Here is a 22,225-nt window from a genome sequence, read left to right as displayed (position 1 = left end):
GTGTACGGGGAAGGTCAAGTTTGCGGCCTACAGGAAGCGGTGTCTGAAAAGGGCTGGGAAAATCATCAAAGACCCCAGTCACCCATCACATGGACTCTTCACCCTCCTGCCCTCTGGGAGGCGCTACAGGAGCCTCCGGACTAAGACCACCAGGTACCGGAACAGCTTCTTCCCCACAGCTGTCAGACTCCTGAACTCTGCCTCCTGACATCTGACCCACGTTAACACATGGACTGAACATACACACACCCACAATGGACAACTGTACCCTCAAACACACAATAATAACATGGACTGAACCACCACTCACAACCACTAGCACTTTATATAGCCTCTGTAGGAATTATATCTCACTTATCTTAACTGCACTACTGTATAGCTCTGTGTAAATAATCATTCTGTACATTCGATAATTTTTAACCCTACAACTGTCTACAACTTGCATAGTTCCCATGTCTGTATAGCTGTATATCTCAGATTTCTGTAAAGTTATTTATTTCATATTCTGTATAGTTTTTCATATTTATATCCTGTTCATATCCTGTACATAGCTTGTACTCACTACAGCCTGTACATACTTATAGTTATAGAATATTCACAACATACTTCAAACCGTGTACATTATAACATACCATAATAGACCCATTTCTGTAATATACTCACATATCTATATTATTGCTAATATATATTGTAATATATCTATATCACTAAAGCACTTCTGGATGGATGCAAACTGCATTTTGTTGCCCTGTACCTGTGCATGTGCAATGACAATAAAGTTGAATTCTATTCTATTCTATTCTAAATGGGTCAAACTGGGCAGAAAGTACACAAACACATAACATCCTCATAGAATATGATGTAACACTATAGATCAACTTACCTCAGAATATATAAAGCATATAAACAATTACAGCAATATGATGCAACAAACACAGCAGTGCTACTAATCCAAAATACTCGAAGCTTCATAGAACTGAAACAAACATATATTTTTAGCTCCATTCTGCTGCTGATACATACTTCAGGTTTCTGAATATTAAACTTGTTTCTGCCTTTCATAGTGTGTAACTTGAAGGCCCTGAGTACTTTCTCCCACACTGAAAACACTGGAATGATAACATTATTTGAACATTACCTAATAAGACTGATTCAGACAATTAGTTATGTTAAACTTTTCTAGCAGTCCTTCACAAACAGGGAACAGTCTGTCTATTCTCTCCATCTGTCAGCTGCTGCTGGCTCTTCCTCCTCCTCTTCCTCACACACTGCTGAGTTTGTCCTGGTGGATCATCAGGGGTGCAAAGCCTCACAGATGATGTGCAGCAGTGAGTCCCTCAGCCTGTCCTCACTCTGGACACTTGCAGTTGTCACACATGGAAATCAAATGTGTGATAAGCTGCAGGATTCAAACACAAGTGTAACTTATAAACACATGTTCATACTTTTATTCCACAATCAGAGAAAAAGAAACAGAGAGAGAGTGCAGGACAGACAGACAGGTGACAGTCTCAGGTGTATACACTGCTACAAAACAGCACAAGAGCAGGAGGATTTAGTGTTTGTGTTATTACGAGTGCTAAACAAGAAGAGTTCCCAGATGGTACAGTGGACACATGTGTGACTGCTGTGATTAAAGCATCTTTCTTTCAGCTTAACGAGTGAACCGTCAGCTCGTTCAAACACACATTAAAATCCGTTTGGCTCGACACCACCGAACAGAGGCAGCAATATAACATAGCTAACATTAACGGTGCAGTGAATCCTGCTTGTGCCGTGATATTCAGGACTGCAAACCGAGCAGCATCACTGACTTTCAGCTTGTTGTGTTTGTGGATATATGACTGACTTTAATTATCCATAAAATCATCACATTCTCTGTAAGATTAAGGTCGACTATTGGTCGTCGAGTGGCGGTGACATAATCGCACTTAAAATGCGTACTTCAAGCGTGCAGACCCTGAATTGGGACACAGCCAGTGTTTCTTAGTTCTTTCATGTCCCTGCACTAAGTCTTGCTTATAGTCGTCTCAGTGGTCATTGTCGTAGTTTTCGCTGTTCTTAGTTTCTCCAGTTTAGGTTTTAGTTCAACCCTCGGAGTATGTGGCAGGGACTAAACACGATCACAGACTTTAGAGGGAAAACCAGCACACCGCAGACCACGGCCTCTCTGTGTGAGGATCTAAACGTATTCTACGCTAGATTCGACACAGCGAACACCATGAGACCGGACAGTGTGCGCACCGCGGATGACGTCAGTGCGCACACTGTGTCTGAGGAGGATGTGCGGAAGTGCTTCAGGAAGGTGAACGCACGCAAAGCTACTGGTCCGGACGGGATTCCCGGCCGCGTCCTCAAGTCATGCGCGGCTCAGCTGGCTGGAGTGTTCACGCACATCTTCAACCTTTCCCTCTCTCTGTCTGTAGTCCCAGCCTGCTTCAAAATGGCCACCATCGTCCCTGTACCCAAATCCTCCACCATCTCCTCATTGAACGACTGGCAACCTGTAGCCCTGACCCCCATCGTAAGCAAATGCTTCGAGAAGCTGGTCAGGGACTTCATCTGCTCTGCACTACCCGACTCACTGGACCCTCTACAGTTCGCATACCGCCACAACAGGTCCACTGATGATGCCATAGCCCTGACACTACACACTGCCCTGTCACACCTGGAGAAGAGAGACACATATGTGAGGATGCTGTTTGTAGATTACAGCTCAGCATTCAATACCATCGTTCCCTCAAAGCTGGACAGGAAACTGCAGGATCTAGGACTGAGCAGCTCCCTCTGCAGCTGGATCCTTAGCTTCCTGTCTGACAGACGCCAAGTGGTCAGACTGGGCAGCATCACCTCATCCCCCATCACACTGAACACTGGTGCTCCACAGGGGTGTATACTGAGCCCTCTCCTATACTCACTCTACACCTACGACTGCACAGCCACTAACAACTCCAACATCATTGTGAAGTTTGCGGACGACACTACAGTGGTGGGTCTTATCACCAATGGTGATGAGACGGCTTATAGGGAGGAGGTCAGCGCCCTGACCCACTGGTGTCAAGACAACCATCTCACCCTCAACGTCGCAAAGACAAAGGAGTTGATAGTGGACTTCCGGAGGTGCAGAGAAGTACACACCCCCATCACCATCAACGGCGCTGCTGTGGAGAGAGTGAGCAGCTTCCGGTTCCTTGGTGTACATCTGGCTGAGGATCTTACACGGTCAGTACACACAAACAAAACAGTGAAGAAGGCGCAGCAGCGCCTCTTCTTTCTCAGGAGACTGAAAAGATTCCGCATGAGCCCCCGCATCCTCAGGACCTTCTATCACTGTGCCATTGAGAGCATCCTCACTGGATGCATCACCACCTGGTATGGCAACAGCACCGCCTACAACTGCAAAGCTCTCCAGCGAGTAGTGCGGTGCTCTGAACGGATAATTGGAGGTGAGCTTCCCTCCCTCCAAGACATCTACAGGAAGCGGTGCCTGAGGAAAGCGGGGAGGATCATCAAGGACTCCAGTCACCCCAGCCATAAACTGTTCAGACTACTTCCATCAGGAAGGAGGTTCTGCAGCATCCGGTCCCGTACCAGCAGACTGAGAGACAGCTTCTTCCACCAGGCCATCAGACTGCTGAACACGTCATAGACACCTCAGCTTCACTACTGGAACTTTAACATTATGCACTCCATACTGTACAGTAATGCCACTGTTTTGCACATGTCTCAACTCTGTATATTTTTATATATTTTATTTATTGTTTACTCTATTTAATTTGTAAAATATGTGTACACACACACACACACACACACACGTAGAAAAATATTTAGTATACACATCCAGAAATGCATATACTATTATATATTGTACGTATATTTATTAGTTTCAGATGTAGCCATTCTTGTATTTTGCTTGTTTACATTATTGTATTTTGCACAACTCTGTTGCTTGTGAAGCTCGCACACAAGAATCACTCACATATGCTGTACCAATGTACCTGCACATGTGATGTGACAATAAAAGTGATTTGATTTGATTTGATTTGATTTAGTTTAGGTAGCCACAGTCCCTGCTGCTTTGTTATGCCTTTGTATCAGCCCACAATACAGGCTCGCCTTTTTTTTAAAGTTCAGTTCTGCCTCCTCGCCTGTGTCTGCTCCTGGGTCCTCCACTCTCTCTCCACTCGGTCTGCGGGGCAGACTGTGACAATGGGGTGGAGGACATCTAGAGGGCTGTGATAGAAAAGGATGTTAGCGGCAGATAGAGGCTGATGTGGCGACCTTTATAGGGAGCAGCTGAAAGAAGAATTAGAAAAAATGCACTCTGGGATTAACACACAAGTCACCACCTGATACACATTGAGACATCCTTTAGAATGGGCAGAGCAAGAACTCTTGCTCTTCATTTGATTTGTACTTTGAAATATAACTACTTTTTTTCAACATTTCACAACTCCACAAGAACAAAAATACACACAAATACACATATGGGGAAACAGTTTGTCTTGAAACAACAACTGCAATCTCTTAATTTCAACTTTATATTCAAAATGATCCATTGTAATTTTTTTCTTAAATTTCTCCCATTGCTCTTTTTTTCTCGTGGTCTGATTTTTGTTTGTTTTCTTTGTTGTCTGTCCAATGGCATATCAAGATGAAATAAATGTAGTACATTAACCTTAGTCACCATTGCCCCCTTCTCTGTTGCCCACACCCACTCAAACTGCAGGACCACCTTTTACCTGAAAATGTCACTGTTGGGGCATTATAATTAAAACCACAGATAAAATGCGTTTTATAACCACTAGTGAGATTTGGAAAATATTTAAGTTGTTTTTTTAAAACTTCTGTTGAGCACTAAAAATTATGAGGATACTCATTTCTAATCTTTTCCCTCTCAGTCTCTTCAAGTAACACTACAAAAGACCCAGCCAATGCCCAGACAACACACGATCAAGCTGCTTTTATGGTCGAGCTCCCTGGAGTGATGTGGACAGCAAATGGGTTACCTGCTTAACCATAAATTCCGCTTCTGTCAGACCGGAATAGTGTACGGGGACGGCCAAGTTTGCGGGATCATAAAACCAGCTTCAGTGCCCTGCAGCGATTTTGTAGAAAGGCAAGCAGAGACTTGTATCCTTTTTTATATCTTGAAAGCTTCGTCTATAGTTATCGTCTAAATAATCATTTATTAAAACTATCGATAAAATCTATGAAAACTTCTTACTACATATAAAACTGTATCATTTGCACATATAATATTAAAAGTAAATGTAAATGATTCTGCAGCAAGCAGAAGGAGGCTCTTAACATATGATTATAAGCTTCTGCTTTTATTTACATTAGTGTACTTCCTTTTAGAAACTGTCCCGTAGGCATGTTAATGTGCTGTTCCCACACTTCTCATCAATGCCTTGCACAGTATGTAAAGCCTGTTGTTTGACAAGGGTCTAACAAAGAGTGACTAATTCCAATTTCCAACGGATCAGGAATATCATGCTGCTTTGTCATGTAGCTAAAGTAAGTGCCAAGGGATTCCTGATGTTGTGTATTCTTGTTCTGAAGGCGAAAGGCGGAGACATACGGGAAATAAGAGCGCAAGACCCACCAAACACACACAGCAAAAAGTCTCCGATTCGTCAAAGTTGTTTAATTGACAGTTTGTCTGTAAAATCAGCAAACAGCATTTAGTCACGAGTGCACTTCACCAGATATCAAAACGCTTAGTCAATATGGCAGACACACAGCAGAAATGGTTTAGGGCCATCACGACGTTGTGAGATCGGCTAATGAGTAGCGCCGCTACGTAACCTATTGCGACACAGGCTTGCCTTTGACGGGAAGTGGGTGGTCTTATACCAAGAACCAGACGCACGGTGAGCGAGAAATGGTATCTAAAAATTGTTTAAGTTGTCTAGACAATTGCTGGGTGTACATAAATATACTACGCGGCTAACCAGCATTGGTACAAGGACAGTAACGGATAACTTTTACGTAAGTTATGACCGATTTCTTTTGATTGTTTTTGTGGAAACACTACAATTAGCAGGAATGACAATGTGAGTTCGTTGGCTAATGCGACGTGACTGCCGTGGACATGGGTTCCTACAAAATTTTTAGCATCGACGCTAGCTGCTGTTTCGTAGCATCGTAATGAAATCCTAAATTTAAGTATCTTTGCCACATTATTAGTATCACAGTTATTACTGTTATTACTGTGGTATTACAGTTATTACTAAACGTATGAAAAGCTCAGTAAATGATTATTCAGTTTAATTAACTCAACGCTGTACGATACGATTATGCTAAAACAAGCTGCGAAGTTGTGTGTTTGAAACAAAACAGATACAATTCTTTCCTAACTGGTGTTATTTATTTATTTTTGTCTTTCTATATAGTCGTTGTCATCATGGTCTCTGCGGCTGTGCTCCATCTGTGGGTTTTAGCTTGGCTGGCTTCTGTTCTCGCTGCTGGTCAGTATCATCAACAGTACAATTCATCTTTAGTCACTGGGGAGTGTTATCTTTTAGTATACACGCAAGAATGAATCAAAATGGACACTCAGAATGTAGATTGTTTTTGACAACATTTTAGTGTCATATTTCCTGCTGCCCCAGTGTGGGTATAATAACACACTTTCAGAAGGTTTTTTAAGCATATTTTACCACGTTCAAGGTAAGGTAATTCAATCAATTGTGAGTAAAAATACTGGCTGAATTGATATCAGCTCAGTAATAAATACAAGTACTAGTAAACATTGCTGATTACATATTTGAGAATTATTATCTGTCAAAGGGAAAACGGCGATGCAGCTTCGTGTGAGATGTGGACCAAAGGGTTATTTTAGAGGTGATGGAGTTGTTGCCTAATAAAACCCTTTCTTTAGTGCTGCAAAGATGATGCACAAAATAGAGCTTTCTCATCTGATTCCTTGTGTCCTAGCATGTGTGTTTTGTGGCGGTGATAGAGCGAATAATCTTGATTCATTGCTTATTTCTTTATATTGTGGTTCTAGAGAACCAGATTTTGTACTCATTTTATTGACATATCTTTAAGCATTAGTTCCCCTGGCTTTCTGATGGTCTTTCACAGTTTTCCCTAAGCACTGGCTGCTTTTCCCCCCACTCATTTCACTTTCATTTTCAGTCCAGTCTTTGTTCCTGGCCATTATCATAAGAAGGTTGGTTTTTTTTCTTTGTTAAGACCCTTAACACTAAATCATTCAAACATAAAAAGGCACCTAACTTAGTGTTGTCTACACATAACAGACAACTTAGCAAAGAGCCTATTTTAAGTTGCCAGGTTGGTGGACAGTGGAGGACAAAAGAAGTGACAGTCCTAAAACACTATCTACAGTAATTGAAGAGTGTTTGAAGATTATTTCCTTAAAAATAGAAGAAACAAAATCCAGCAAAGACCTGATCAGGTGATCAATCTACTATTTGCTGAAACCTCATCAGTAATGGTCTCAGTCAATAAGCCACATTTAAGGAGGGAAACAGGACAGAAAGGCTGAGGCAAGCCAAATCATACAAAAAATAGACTCAGAATCAGTTCTGAGCAGTTGTGCTACATGTAACACTGGCTTTATTTGAATGAATTATCTAATTAGTCATCCAGACACTGGTTCTATCCAACTAATGTGAGAGTGGAAACTGTTTTGTCATTGACATTGTGTACCAGTTCAAAATGCAAATGAAGTGTTTTGTTTTAACTTTACCTCTGCAGGCTTTTTTTGTGAAGGCTGAGATAAACTGTACTTTTCAAAATTGAAGAATTGAGGTGATTTAAAGAAAAAAAAGAGCAGGCCTCTGGACAGAGAATTCTAATTAAAAAGTTAAAGTTGAAAATACAACACATATATACAGTTTTACTAATTTTTTTTTATTACATATGGTTAGTAAGGACAAGTGAGAAAAAGCACATGCAGTTGATATTGAAACAGACAAGCTCAGGTAAGATGGGGAGCAGCATATGGAAAGGAGAGATAGACAGAAGAGCAGTTTGAGACCTAACAGGACCTAAAATTAATTAGTAAAAAAAATCTTGATCAGTCGGTTTATTTGTTTATTTATTTTTGCATGAAGAAATTAATGATAGTTTGCTACCTACTACAGACACATGGCTGTCTGTGATGACACCTCAAAAGAGATGTTTCTTTTTTGTCTGTTGTTTTTCTCCAGCCTTGTGTCCGTTGTGTTTGTTGGTGTCAATTTTGTCTGTCATATCATTGTTTTTCTGCTCAGTTTCTGTATGTTATTCTTTACAGAAGAAAATTGATGGTTTCTTACTCCATCTCTACCTTTGAAATGAAGTGATTGTGTGGTTAAAGCTCTTCCTATTGTCTTTGTAAACTGGCAGCAGATTTGGCAGCTAATGCTTCCCAAATGATTAGGGAAGACTAGCTTCACTACCTAAAGAATTACAATTCTCTGAGAATGTATATGCACCCTTCCTGATTTCTGACATTTTTGCTTTGTTTTGAGATCTTTTAGCCTACCTCGCTCTGTCAAACAAGTTCTATTTTTGTTGGTTTTTATCGATCTGGGTGTGACCCCCGAAATTAAACTCAGCTTTCTGAAACATATGATTAATCACAGTTAATTCATAATTTATCAAGAACTGAGATATTGCAAACATTATATTGAAGTTCTTGCTCCCAATGGTGGCACAGGTAGCTATTAGGTTCGTAGGCAATTACCTTTTCACATAGGACCATGTTGGTTTTGATATCTTTATTTCCTTTATAATTCAAATAATTTACAAAATCAATTTTGTATTTACCTGGGTTTTTTTTCTTTAAAATACAGTTTGTTTGATGATTTCAAACGTAAGCGTGAATGATGCGCAAAAAAATAAGCATTTATGGTAAAGGTTAAATAATTTTGTACTTCATATGTACAGATGTTTGGGGGCCATCGGAATCCCTCCAGCTTTCTCTGTTTCAGGGAAGCTAGTTACAAGCCAGCATGATGAGCACAACGTTTTAGCTATGCCCACCTCCACCTCAACCTTATATATCCCAAAAGTTGGGAAATTGTAACTGCAATGTTAATTATGTAATGACTGAAATGACTGTAAAGACATTGTGCTGTACTGTAACTAGTGTAAAAGATGATTATTTTTCTGACTTGGTATAACCATGGACACCATGTGTGTCCATGTTGCCGTGACAGGCGGCGTTTAATGTTGCATTAAAAAGAGGAATGTGGTCACGTCTCATCACACTTAGCAGCAGATGTTCCTATTGTGGTTGTATTGCTTAGACTTGTGACAGGAACTGTGGGTAATTTGATGGCTCAGACTCACAGAAATGTATTAATAATCTTGTTGCTGACACAAGCACAGTGCTCATCAGCTATATTTTTCTGAGTTTTACTCTGCATGTGGGTTTACTTTTTTTTGTGTGTGTTTGGTTTTTTGTTTTGACCTTCAGAAGACAACTATCATTTGGTGATAGCCCCACAGTCTCCAGTGGTTCAGATTGGGTCTAACTTCACAGCTACCTGCATGATCAACAACACAACTGAAGTCACAGCAGATGATCTCTACTGGAAGCTTTCTGAAATTATACCCAAAGAACATTACATCAAGATCAACAGTTCAGCACTTAATGTCACTGTCACCATCAGAAGTGAAAAGTCTGAATGGTTATTTTGCAGCTGCAAGACAGAGTCACACTATGTTGTCCTAAACAGGGGCAAATTTACTCATGGGATTTGGCTGAGGAAAGGCTGTAAGTTCTTATTGTCATAACTTGAAAATCTATTGCTGTTTTTACCCAAATGCAGCTATAACTCTTTTTTTCGATCGGTTGTGATAACAGTAGTTTGTTTTCCTTTCTGTGTTTCCAAGCAATAGTATATGATGACAGAATTATTAGCCCCCCTATGAAAATTAAATTTTCAAGTATTCAAGTATTTTCCAAGTGCTGTGAAACACAGCTTTTCCAAATATCTTGGTTTTAGTTTGGATATCTATATTATTTTACTTTGCACATAGAAACAAAATTAGTTAAGACAAACTAATACCAGGGTTAAAATGATTAACCCTGATGCTATTAGTCAATTGTGTATCATTTTTTGGAGAAAACAGCCTGTAGTGTTGTCTTGATGTATGTTGAATCATACAGGCAAGGAAATGCCAAAAATCTTCATCTGGCTGTAGTGTTTAAAATGGGAGAAACGTTGATACCATAGATGTATCTGGAGGCTGAAGGGTACCACTGGCCGTTGCCAGTATTTATTTATTTTTGGGGGGTGAAATACTTCTTATTGTGGGCTAATATAAATACTTAATGCTATTTTCTAAATAAAACTAGTCTGTTAAGAAATACTATGTTGAAAATCCCTTTCTCTGTTAAAAAGCACACAGCAAAACTTTGATAGAAACTTTGAATTTCATAAAGGGGTAATTATTTTGTCCTCATTTGTAAGCTGAATTTAAATTTAATATATATATAAACCACCTGATAATGATACAGAAAAAATGCACTGAAAATTGTAATTTTGTGGCATGCAGAGATGAACTTTGTGAGTTTAGTTTTTGTTTTGTTTAAATATCAGATCGCCCGGAGAAGCCAAAGAATCTGTCCTGTATAGCAGTTCAGGAGAGCGACATTATCTCATCAAACATCAAATGTCAGTGGGAAGCAGTAGGACATCAAACGGAAGCTGTCCCTACAAATTATACACTGTTTATTAGACAAACAGGGTGAGTACATGCTTCATGAATCATTACTTTTTTTGTTTACAATTCTGTTTTTCATTCATTATGGTGAAACTAAGTCAAGCTGTATGTTAAAGCCAGCTCATCACAGTAGTGTTTTATTACATTTTTATGTTCCTGGTATGGACAATTTAAACATGTAATGTCTGTCAGTGTCAAGTCGTATAGCCACACGGCCACAATCAAATATGAACACACGAAACATGGGCACCTTGACACATAGGGGGTAATTTATCCTGACCACTTAATCTAACATGCATGTGTTTGGACTGTGGGAGGAAGCTAGAGTACCTCGAGAGAACCCATGCAGGGGCAAAGAGACCATGCATACCCTGATTGTGCAAATCTTTGCACCATTATGCCACCTAAATGTAATGTGACTTTTTAAACTAGTAATGAATACCAGTTGTCTAGCTTTGTGTAGGTTTTACTGTCAAGTAAATTGTCTTCTACTTCTTTTTTTAGTGATAAAATTTATACTGCATCAATATTAGGGCCAGTAAACAATACCACAGTGGATCTGAATCTCTTTCCTCATATGGAACCGTCTCTCACCCAGGAAACACACAGTCGCAGAGAGAGAGAGCGTCGCCCTGTAACCATGGCAACCGTAACGCTGCCGCCTGGAACAAAAGAACGTAGCTGTCAAACAAAACCCAAACAGTCCTGACCCGCGACAATATGAAACAGGAAAGTACCCCAGTGTATTCCATTTATTTCAACAAAGTAACTGTATTCTGAATACCACCTTTTTAAACAGTAACTGTAACGGAATACAGTTACTCATATTTTGTATTCTAAATACGTAACGGCGGTACATGTATTCCGTTACTCCCCAACACTGGTCGTCTTTCAGCCTTTCTTACCTTGGCCATGTCTCTGAGTATTGCACACCTTGTGCTTTTGGGCACTCCAGTGATGTTGCAGCTCTGAAATATGGCCAAACTGGTGGCAAGTGGCATCTTGGCAGCTGCACGCTTGACTTTTCTCAGTTCATGGGCAGTTATTTTGCGCCTTGGTTTTTCCACACGCTTCTTGCGACCCTGTTGACTATTTTGAATGAAACGCTTGATTGTTCGATGATCACGCTTCAGAAGCTTTGCAATTTTGAGACTGCTGCATCCCTCTGCAAGATATCTCACTATTTTTGACTTTTCTGAGCCTGTCCTTCTTTTGACCCATTTTGCCAAAGGAAAGGACGTTGCCTAATAATTATGCACACCTGATATAGGGTGTTGATGTCATTAGACCACACCCCTTCTCATTACAGAGATGCACATCACCTAATATGCTTAATTGGTAGTAGGCTTTCGAGCCTATACAGCTTGGAGTAAGACAACATGCATGAAGAGGATGATGTGGACAAAATACTCATTTGCCGAATAATTCTGCACTCCCTGTAAAGTTAAAAGATTAAAACTGATAAAACAAGTTTAAAAAAGAGACTTTGCCATTTGATTACATTTTGTATGATGGATTACACAGAAAAAGTAGAATTGGGCTGAAAGACCTATCGCTTTATCACCTATTCAGGTTGTAAATCGTGTTTTTAAAAAGTAACTAAGTAATTAATTACTAAAATAAGTAATCAGTAAACTGGATTGCTTTTTTGGGGAAGTAATCAGTAATTAGTTACTGATTACTTTTTTCAAGTAACTTGACCAACACTGCATATACCATTTATTACCATATACACCTGATTATTGGAGTGCTGCAGAAATAGTTAATGAAAGGTTCTCCTCGCTCCACAGAGCAATGCTGAAATTCTGTCAGAGTGCCCATTAGGTTTTTAGTCACCTCCCTGACTAAGGTCCTTCTAGGATGATCACTCATATTAGGAAGTGTCCTGGTGTCCACAAACTTGTCTCACTGGGACTTCCAACATTTATAAAATGTAGATATAAATGTAAAGTTAGATTACTGGCTCCACTATATGCTGTCAATGTTCTACTTCCAGTGCAGCAGGAGGGAAGTAGTCAGCAAGAAACTCTGGAAGAGAGAATCCAGTTTCCTTCATCTCAGAATGTACCCCATAAGCAAGCAATTAGGCATCTCCCAGGTCACTTACATGTGACTCAAAGCAGTTCATTAGAATGTCTAGCAAAAATTAAAAAAAACGAAGCTTACTGACTTCCCTTCATGTTTTATTGTTAAGCTTTAGCATGGTGTCATTTGAAAAAGAAATACAATCAGCAGTGATTGATCAGAGCTGAAGCAATGCTGTTTATGACCACACTGTATTCCAAATTGTTTTAACATTGTGATACAACAAATTAAGATATAATGCTTGCTTTGACACAGCCTGAGGTGAGAAAACACATCTTCCAACAACATCTGGAATTAACATTAGGAAAACTGAAAAACAACAGTTTCAACATTTTAAGAGCTTCATGGTGCCTTTAATAAATGCAATAAAAACATAAGACTTTACATTCAGCTATAAACTGTCACTTAAAAATTAAAATTCAAGTGAGATTAAGGACGTTAGGCTGCACTGAGCAGTCTGGCATGCCATTAGCAGTTTACGTTAGTATAAAATTGTATTTCGTCATTATGTTGAAGATGTTGTTTTATTTACAAAGAACTGGCTATGTAATTTTTCCTTGTGAGAGTAAAGCGTGCAAACGACAACCGCAAGCTCTAATTCACATTACTCTTTACAGTGTAATATAATGGGACTATTTACATTTGATTAAGTGCAAAAGATATACTGGGATTTGTTCAATGCTTTAAATAAACACCCAGGACTAACAAAGGCACAAGACCACATATGTAGGTGATGCATGTATCAGACGAGCCATCTGAGTTCTTACTGTGGCCTGTAGCCACCCAGCTGAGGCATGTAGCTGGAGACCGGTGCTGGTATCCAGTCATCAGATTGGCAATCTGCAGGTGCTGTGTGTTCAGTGTCTTCTTCCAGGGGACAGAAGTCCAGCACCTCTTGCTGCTCCATCTTCAACGGGTTGAAGTCATTACTGTCGGTGGCATTTTCATTCCCTGCATTGTGAGTAAAGCAGGGCTGTCTCAGGAAACACTGTCTGCTGCCCTCCTGCACCATGGTGTCATGGTTCTCTTCACAGTCCAGCAGTGGCTGTGTGGACTCAGACCGTGAAAAAATGGACTGCTGGGGCAGAGAGCTTGGGTTCTGGCCCTTGTAACCACTGGAGGCGACTACAGAGGAGTACTGAATAGTGCTGGCCGTGGTGTCAGCCATATCACCACCCTCATCACTGTCAGACACACTCTGTCGAGGTGAGGACATGCAGGAGGAGCCACCGATTCCACTGCTGTGCTCCTCAGACAGATACTTGTCCTTTTTCAGAGGCAGACTTGCCTTGTCCTCCTCAAATACACACTTTGCATCACAAACATCCACATTAAGCACACTGATGCCAGATAGACAGTTCTCTCTTGGTGCCTCTGCCTGTAGAAAAAGAAAGCAAAAGAGAAATGCATCTGACTAAATACGAAACGGGACAGTATTAAGCTATCTACAGATAAAGACATATTAGACATATTAGTCAGTTTTAAAGCCTAATTTTGCCGTGCCACTGTAACTCAGTGCTTCAGCAGGCATCCACATGCCACTTGGCCAAAGTACAGCCCAGTTTCGAGTTCAAACCGTGGCCCTTTGCTGCAAGTCTTCCCCCTCCCTCACCACTTTCTTCTCTATCTGCACTGCTCCACTATCCAATAGAGACAAAAATGTTTCAATTAAAAAAAAAAAAGCTTGTTAGTTTGACACCTCTGTGCTTCCTCTCCTATGAAAGGGATTTGTAAATTAGGACACAATATTAATAGGGTAATTCTTTTAGTCACTGGACCTCTTTGAAAGCTGTACATGCAATGCTTTCAGCTGACGTTTTATGCATGACACGAAACATGGAAGACAGTTCTTCACTCAGTACTCTGACCTTGTTGTATGAGGCAAGTGTCATTAGCTAACAGAAATGTCTATGCAGTGATGACAAAAAGGGGTTGAGAATGAGCAATCTGCTTTATGCAAGCAATCATTTGTGCTATGTCCTGGTGGTTTAATATTTTTTTTATTACCATTATTCTGGTCATGCTGACACACTAATGCAGGGGTGTCAAACTCAAATACACAGTGGGTCAAAATTCAAAACTGGAACAAAGTCGCGGGCTAACGTTAATATTTATTGAAAGACATTTATTCCTCCAGATATAAGAATGAATCTTTTCTTATGGACTCAAACACGTTTTGCTGAAAAACTGAATATGGAACAAACAAAGCTTAATACTAAACAATATATATATTAGCTGTATAATACCAGTAGGCCAGCTCTAATAGTAATTTGGTATTGCTTCGCCAAATTTGGCCCGCAGCCTAATTACATTTGGCCCGCGGGCCAGAGTTTGACACCTATGCACTAATGTGAAACTCTTACTTTCAAAGGATAATCTGGAGACCAGTTTCCAATGGTGCTATCTCCGGGATTTGGAATCTGAGGCCAAAAGTTGTCCTTGATCCTGTAGAAAAGAAAAAAACAAAACATACTTATATAGAAAAATACAATAACTCCAAAAATATTGAAATCACAGTTTCAGTGGAGCTATTATGATGAATATTGTGTATGAAGTAATGAATGTTTAAAATTTTTAAGATTGGTATGCTCAAAATAAACTAGTATTATGTGCCTCATCCAATGAGTAAAGTGCTGTACACCCAAAGGCACGTTAAAATGCCTGCAGTCTTGGAAAAGGTAAGATGCAACAAAGAGTAAATGGAAACCCTAGATGTACGTGTTCAGTTTACAGCCATTCACTGAGAGGCGGTAAACATCCCAAGAGATATTTAAGGGTAACTTACACATCTTTTTTGCAGAAACAGAGCAGCATGGTCATGAGAACAACAAACAGAAACCCAAGGCTCACTCCTACCACAATGCCTTCAATTTCTCCTGGTGCTGTGAGGTGAAAAAGATATATAGATAAGACAAAGGGTTAACAGCAATTCAAAAACCGATGGTAAAAATCTAAACTTCAATTAGCCTCTCATCCAAGACGCTCCAGTAGCCTTCTTTTCAGTCTCTCAAGATTACAACACCTCGATTGACTGAGACCCTACACAGACACTTTGGAAAATGTAAAACTGACTTTGTGACATTTCTCAACTAGTTGGATCATGTACTGACCATATTTCAGAGTAGTGAACGAGTGGTTAGAGCCATTGACTGAGCCTCTGATAGTTGAAGCCTTTATCCAAATGTCATACTTTGTGTTGCGTGATAATGATGTCAAAGTGTATGAGGTGGTGTTAGCTGGCACAGTTATGCCTGCAAGAAAGAACAACAGAAATCAAAGGTTAGCCTGGCAATTGAGTGTTTTCATTTTAAAAAGCTAAACTAACAGTTCAGCACAACATGGAACCAGTAGATACCACGAGTTTCAGTCCCACTTCGATAGTATATTGTGTAGTTTGTGATGAAGCCGCGTCGTTTTATCAGAGGAATCTCATCCCACTCCAGCTTGGCTGTGTAACATCCTGGGTCACCACTCAGGTTGACAATAGGGCCTTGTGATGGAACTGTACAAAAAAATAAAAATAACAACAAACTGACTTTAAGAACATCTCTGTGGAAATAACTGATAGACAATATATAACTTGTCAAATGATTAATATAAAAATTTTGCATAGAATCATCAAATGCATTCTATACAATCTCGTTAAAATGACATTATAACGGTTATGGCGTTAACATCAATTTTACGAGATTAACGCTGTTAACGAGATTAACAGCATTATTCAAATTATAATATCCACAACAATTCAAAAGACAATGGTTTACTATTGATTAATTGAAAAGTATGTCTCTTACCTCCTTGTTCAAAATAGGCTCGTTCAAGGACTGGCTTCCCAACCAGTTTGACATATATAGGGTACACTGATATTCTGTATTGAACAAATTGCTCAAGGTCCCCTAGATTTGACATCAAGGTTAAAAAAGGGGGAAAAAGCACTCTTTAATTAATAGCAATCTTATACAACATGCAGTAGAGTAAAGCAACAGAAGCTATTAGTATTAGCAGCCATAGTAAAAGTTAACTTAAAGGTTTTGCTTTAAGATCCACTGCAGTGTATGCAAAATATATTAATTCCTTGTTACAAGAGAATACTTTCTTGCTTTAACAAGGTTGTATTAAAGTCACTATGACATATTGCTTACCAATAAGAAACTTGACTCTTTATAACGCCATATCATTATCATTAAACAATGAAATCAGAGACTACCTTTTTGACTCTACCTTTTTATCGCTTTTTAAAAAGATCTACCTAAAGTGTCATCTGCACAGTACAGTCAGGCTCCTCTTTATGACAGCTCAAACTAAACAACAGCTTCAACAACAGCCATGACACGAGAGAGATTTTATGATGGGTGCCATATGCCTTTACACAACTAAATGAACATTCTCCAAACGTGGTTATTCCATATCTCTTCAAGAGGGTTGTACAACAACTTTTTGTTTCCTAAACCCTCAGAAAAAAAGAAAAAATACCTTTAATTGCAGTGTAGTTTGTTTTTCCATTTTCCCTCTGCCAGTTTCTCTCACCATCACTGACCCATTCCACCACATACTCAGACACTGTTCTGTTAGGGGGTTTCCATGAAAGAAACAGCTGACCTTTATGGGACTGTACCTCCGTTTTTTCCACTGCAGGAGGTTCTGTAACAGACACACACACACATGAAATAACAAATATAACCATAGCCCAATTTGTCATACATTGGGTCTTGATTTGGACCAGACTTAGTGAATAAACTACATTTAGTAAATTATAAAACCCATCTGACCTCGAGTTAAAACCTGCTAAGAACTTTGAGTTAAAGTTCTGAAATTATCTACTATGTGTATACTAGGCATATAATCATACATTACTCACACCACTATACTGATTCTATTAACTGCAGTTTTATACCTGGGGCTTCGCAAACAGCTGAGAGTTAAAAATTATGATCATAAACCACATGGCATCCTGGTTCATGGTTGCTGCTGGGTCCCTTTGGATACCATCGTACGTCTCTGTTACTGTTACTTATTAATCAAGAACATTCTAATTTGTGTGTGTGATTTTATGCCGAAAATATTATCTGGACTGCTTTAGATTATATGTCACAGTTGTGTCTAAATGTCACGCCTGTAAATTCAAGGTCAACATGGACACTTACCCGATGTTTTGCGGGAAATGATCAACTTTGCCTGAGGAGATGCCCCCACAGAATTTATGGCTGTGACATACACGGTCACAGACTCCTCATCATCCAAGGTAATCGTTTTTAGTGGAGTGATCTGTTTTTTACTTGAGCTGCCATCTGTCAGACTTCTGTTCACTGGAATAATCTCCCAAGTTCCATTCCTGATACCATCCTTTTGTTTCTCAATCGTTATGTTGAATCTTCTTATCCTCCCATTGGAAAACTCGGGATCCTGGATGAGCAAAGTTGCAGACAGTATGCAGATAGTTCTCATTATTACACAAAAACAACCAACATGACTGCTAGGATAAATGCTAAAAAAAACCAAAATGCCAGTGTGTCTATGAAACAAAATTATTTATGTTATTTATCACACTGAACAGTGTGTTCAATAGAGCCCGACAGATAAATCTGTGGGGCCAATATATTGGCTGATATTAGTTACTTGCCAAAATGTTGGTATAGCCACAAATATCAAATTATGCCTTAAAAACTAAACAAGAGATGAGAGAAACACCCTTTAACTATGTTAACACTGTTGATGTTACAATATGTACAGTGGGGCAAAAAAGTATTTAGTCAGCCACCGATTGTGCAAGTTCCCCCACCTAAAATGATGACAGAGGTCAGTAATTTGCACCAGAGGTACACTTCAACTGTGAGAGACAGAATGTGAAAAAAAAATCCATGAATTCACATGGTAGGATTTGTAAAGAATTTATTCGTAAATCAGGGTGGAAAATAAGTATTTGGTCAATAACAAAAATACAACTCAATACTTTGTAACATAACCTTTGTTGGCAATAACAGAGGTCAAACGTTTACTATAGGTCTTTACCAGGTTTGCACACACAGTAGCTGGTATTTTGGCCCATTCCTCCATGCAGATCTTCTCGAGAGCAGTGATGTTTTGGGGCTGTCGCCGAGCAACACGGACTTTCAACTCCCGCCACAGATTTTCTATGGGGTTGAGGTCTGGAGACTGGCTAGGCCACTCCAGGACTTTCAAATGCTTCTTACGGAGCCACTCCTTTGTTGCCCGGGTGGTGTGTTTTGGATCATTGTCATGTTGGAAGACCCAGCCTCGTTTCATCTTCAAAGTTCTCACTGATGGAAGGAGGTTTTGGCTCAAAATCTCACGATACATGGCCCCATTCATTCTGTCCTTAACACGGATCAGTCGTCCTGTCCCCTTGGCAGAAAAACAGCCCCATAGCATGATGTTTCCACCCCCATGCTTCACAGTAGGTATGGTGTTCTTGGGATGCAACTCAGTATTCTTCTTCCTCCAAACACGACGAGTTGAGTTTATACCAAAAAGTTCTACTTTGGTTTCATCTGACCACATGACATTCTCCCAATCCTCTGCTGTATCATCCATGTGCTCTCTGGCAAACTTCAGACGGGCCTGGACATGCACTGGCTTCAGCAGCGGAACACGTCTGGCACTGCGGGATTTGATTCCCTGCCGTTGTAGTGTGTTACTGATGGTGACCTTTGTTACTTTGGTCCCAGCTCTCTGCAGGTCATTCACCAGGTCCCCCCGTGTGGTTCTGGGATCTTTGCTCACCGTTCTCATGATCATTTTGACCCCACGGGATGAGATCTTGCGTGGAGCCCCAGATCGAGGGAGATTATCAGTGGTCTTGTATGTCTTCCATTTTCTGATGATTGCTCCCACAGTTGATTTTTTCACACCAAGCTGCTTGCCTATTGTAGATTCACTCTTCCCAGTCTGGTGCAGGTCTACAATACTTTTCCTGGTGTCCTTCGAAAGCTCTTTGGTCTTGGCCATGGCGGAGTTTGGAGTCTGACTGTTTGAGGCTGTGGACAGGTGTCTTTTATACAGATGACGAGTTCAAACAGGTGCCATTCATACAGGTAACGAGTGGGGGACAGAAAAGCTTCTTACAGAAGACGTTACAGGTCTGTGAGAGCCAGAGATTTTCCTTGTTTGAGGTGACCAAATACTTATTTTCCACCCTAATTTACGAATAAATTCTTTACAAATCCTACCATGTGAATTCATGGATTTTTTTTTCACATTCTGTCTCTCACAGTTGAAGTGTACCTCTGGTGCAAATTACTGACCTCTGTCATCATTTTAAGTGGGGGAACTTGCACAATCGGTGGCTGACTAAATACTTTTTTGCCCCACTGTAACTTGCCTGTTAGTAGCATATATTTGAAAAGCAAACATATGCAATTACAACAACTAGCTGATTGGTGCAAAGTGCAAATCTACAACTTGGTGTGACAATAAAATAAGATGATTTTTAAACTGGATTGTTATATTATCCGAATAAGGCTATACATAAAAATTAAGGAAATCTTTAGTGTGTCTGAAAGAAAAGAACAAATATTATTAAATGACCTCTCATATTCCAATTTTTAAATCTGTTATTCAAACCATTAACTATATCCAGGACTATATCGCAATCTGTCCAACTCATTCATTCTATTCTGTTAAAATTTTATTGATCTAGCCATTCATCAAACTGCTTGCTATAATGAATAAAATATTTTAACTATAATTAACTATACTGAAGACTATGAAAATAGTCTATGACAGTCTGTTCTAACATGTTGGCTGTGGTGAGTTAGGGTTGGCAGCAATAGTTCCTTTTGTTTGTTTTTTTAACTGGTTCAGTTCAGTTAAAAATGTATCTAAATGTTTTGGTCTATCTGTAGAATGTCTATCGTTTATGTTAAACCTTTCATTTCAAATAAATTCTAATGCTTTGTGCTTATGACAACAGGAGTATTGATAGATAAAACTGTTTTTAAATGTTAAATTGTATGTGATGGAAATTTACCTTACAAATGAACTCAATTTGTCGTTTATTTAGGCCTTCCTCCGACGTGATTATCCATACATCTGGTTTACTTTTTGGTACTAGGTAAAAGAAAAAGAACAGAATATTAAATCTTTTAGTTTATCAAAAGGACAAAAGGACACGTAAACACATGGGTGGACAATGTATGCAGTTTCACAGGTTCAGTAAATCTTCTCACTGCCAGAGGTTTTTATTTTCAATCTTTATGCTTTTGGATACAAAAAGCTCTTGAGGACTTCAGAGTCTGAATAGTTTATTCATCATGTATAACATAGTATTAAGTGAACAATTTATTAATCATAACTGTGCTAATTGTCTGTAGCAAAATATTCCATTTGATGAAATGCTTTTACTGAAACTAGTCCGAACTGGAATTCATAATACTCACAATCCTCTGGTGTTCTCTTGGTAACGTTGCTACTCCAGTCACTCCAGTAACCACAGTTATTATTATTATATTTGCACCGTACCTGAGTGACATAAACTGTGTCTGGTTGCAGGTCCTGGAGTCTAAAGGACTGTATATACCTCGAAGTGTCTGCCAGAGGTACCTAAAAACATAAACCATATGTCACTTAAAAATAAAACAAGAGATAATATGTACCAGTCTGAGAAGAATCACATTTAAAATATTAAGACTCTAAGACTTCAGCAAATACAGGACCCTCTTGCTTTGAGGCAACAGTACTAACCACAGAGCCACTGTGTTACCATTTGAGCACAATGAGCAAGTGCTACAAAGATAAAATGGTGTACACACTGTACAGGGACACTGTAGAAGGTTGTGTAGAACACAAAAAAACATATTACTGTGCTAAAGTAAACCTTCATTCTCAATCACTCTCAAGAGCTTTGTGGAGAACAGATTCAACATGTCATGAAACTAAATCTGATTTTCTTAAAATTGTCAGTAATACAATTACTGCAGATTTGTTCATTAATACATAACACAACACTGGAATCTTAACTGATTTACAGGTTTACACAATAGTTTGAATCTTTTAGAAATATGGTAATATTGTCTTTTACAATGGCAATTTTTGATGGAAGGGTATACAAACATACTTACATAAATCCACTTTTGAGATCCCAACGGGCAGAATCTAATTTCATATATCGTTTCCAGATAACGTTTATTAATAGAAGAAGTCCAGTTCATCACAAGGGAGGTGGGAAAAACTGCCTCTGAAATGACTACGACGGATGGAGGCTTTGTTTTTACTGTGACACACACACACACACACACACACACACAAAGAATTCAAGACAATCAACATCACTTAATCTGAATATACGTTTTAGACTACTGGCTCAGAACATGCAAATATGTTAAACATAATAATCAAATATACTATTTACTTACCAAAGCAATTAGCAAGCTTTATCAGATGTTCAGACTCTTCTTTTCCAAGTTCATTTTGTGCCACCACCCAATCTCTCCTA

At 39.3% G+C, this 22,225-nt stretch overlaps 2 protein-coding genes across 2 annotated transcripts in view; one reads left to right on the top strand and one right to left on the bottom strand.

Moving 5' to 3' along the window:
• The first annotated feature begins 5,771 nt into the window (after nucleotides 1-5,771).
• LOC120744338 (interleukin-6 receptor subunit beta-like) lies at nucleotides 5,772-12,704 on the top strand. The gene is made up of 6 exons (XM_040048653.1): nucleotides 5,772-5,876; nucleotides 6,399-6,473; nucleotides 9,437-9,736; nucleotides 10,566-10,713; nucleotides 11,194-11,274; nucleotides 12,686-12,704. Exons 2-6 carry the CDS (start codon nucleotides 6,410-6,412, stop codon nucleotides 12,702-12,704), a joined length of 612 nt encoding a protein of 203 aa, XP_039904587.1. The 5' UTR covers nucleotides 5,772-5,876; nucleotides 6,399-6,409.
• Nucleotides 12,705-12,851: 147 nt separating this feature from the next.
• Nucleotides 12,852-22,225, bottom strand: part of il6st (interleukin 6 cytokine family signal transduce) — a 21,145-nt gene continuing 11,771 nt past the window's right edge. The window contains exons 3-14 of the mRNA XM_040048652.1: nucleotides 22,146-22,222; nucleotides 21,852-22,003; nucleotides 21,171-21,333; nucleotides 20,762-20,841; nucleotides 17,919-18,177; nucleotides 17,248-17,415; nucleotides 16,569-16,670; nucleotides 16,130-16,276; nucleotides 15,885-16,025; nucleotides 15,560-15,656; nucleotides 15,138-15,219; nucleotides 12,852-14,152 (exon numbers count right to left, since the gene is read on the bottom strand). Of these exons, the coding sequence (XP_039904586.1) occupies nucleotides 13,538-14,152; nucleotides 15,138-15,219; nucleotides 15,560-15,656; nucleotides 15,885-16,025; nucleotides 16,130-16,276; nucleotides 16,569-16,670; nucleotides 17,248-17,415; nucleotides 17,919-18,177; nucleotides 20,762-20,841; nucleotides 21,171-21,333; nucleotides 21,852-22,003; nucleotides 22,146-22,222 (2,083 nt within the window). The 3' untranslated portion in view covers nucleotides 12,852-13,537. The remainder of the gene's footprint in view (nucleotides 14,153-15,137; nucleotides 15,220-15,559; nucleotides 15,657-15,884; nucleotides 16,026-16,129; nucleotides 16,277-16,568; nucleotides 16,671-17,247; nucleotides 17,416-17,918; nucleotides 18,178-20,761; nucleotides 20,842-21,170; nucleotides 21,334-21,851; nucleotides 22,004-22,145; nucleotides 22,223-22,225) is intronic.

The sequence above is a fragment of the Simochromis diagramma genome, unplaced genomic scaffold (genome assembly GCF_900408965.1).
Source record: "Simochromis diagramma unplaced genomic scaffold, fSimDia1.1 OVJJ01000683.1, whole genome shotgun sequence".
NCBI lineage: Eukaryota > Metazoa > Chordata > Actinopteri > Cichliformes > Cichlidae > Simochromis > Simochromis diagramma.
This window is presented reverse-complemented; position numbering and strand designations above follow the sequence as displayed.

What these genes read in the sequence shown, in the direction of transcription:
- LOC120744338 (XM_040048653.1), top strand. Translation starts at nt 6,410, where the DNA reads ATGGTCTCTGCGGCTGTGCTCCATCTGTGGGTTTTAGCTTGGCTGGCT. An exon ending in GGCTTCTGTTCTCGCTGCTG is followed by an intron (nt 6,474 to 9,436) that starts GTCAGTATCATC and finishes TTTGACCTTCAG; the next exon opens with AAGACAACTATCATTTGGTG. An exon ending in GATTTGGCTGAGGAAAGGCT is followed by an intron (nt 9,737 to 10,565) that starts GTAAGTTCTTAT and finishes TTTAAATATCAG; the next exon opens with ATCGCCCGGAGAAGCCAAAG.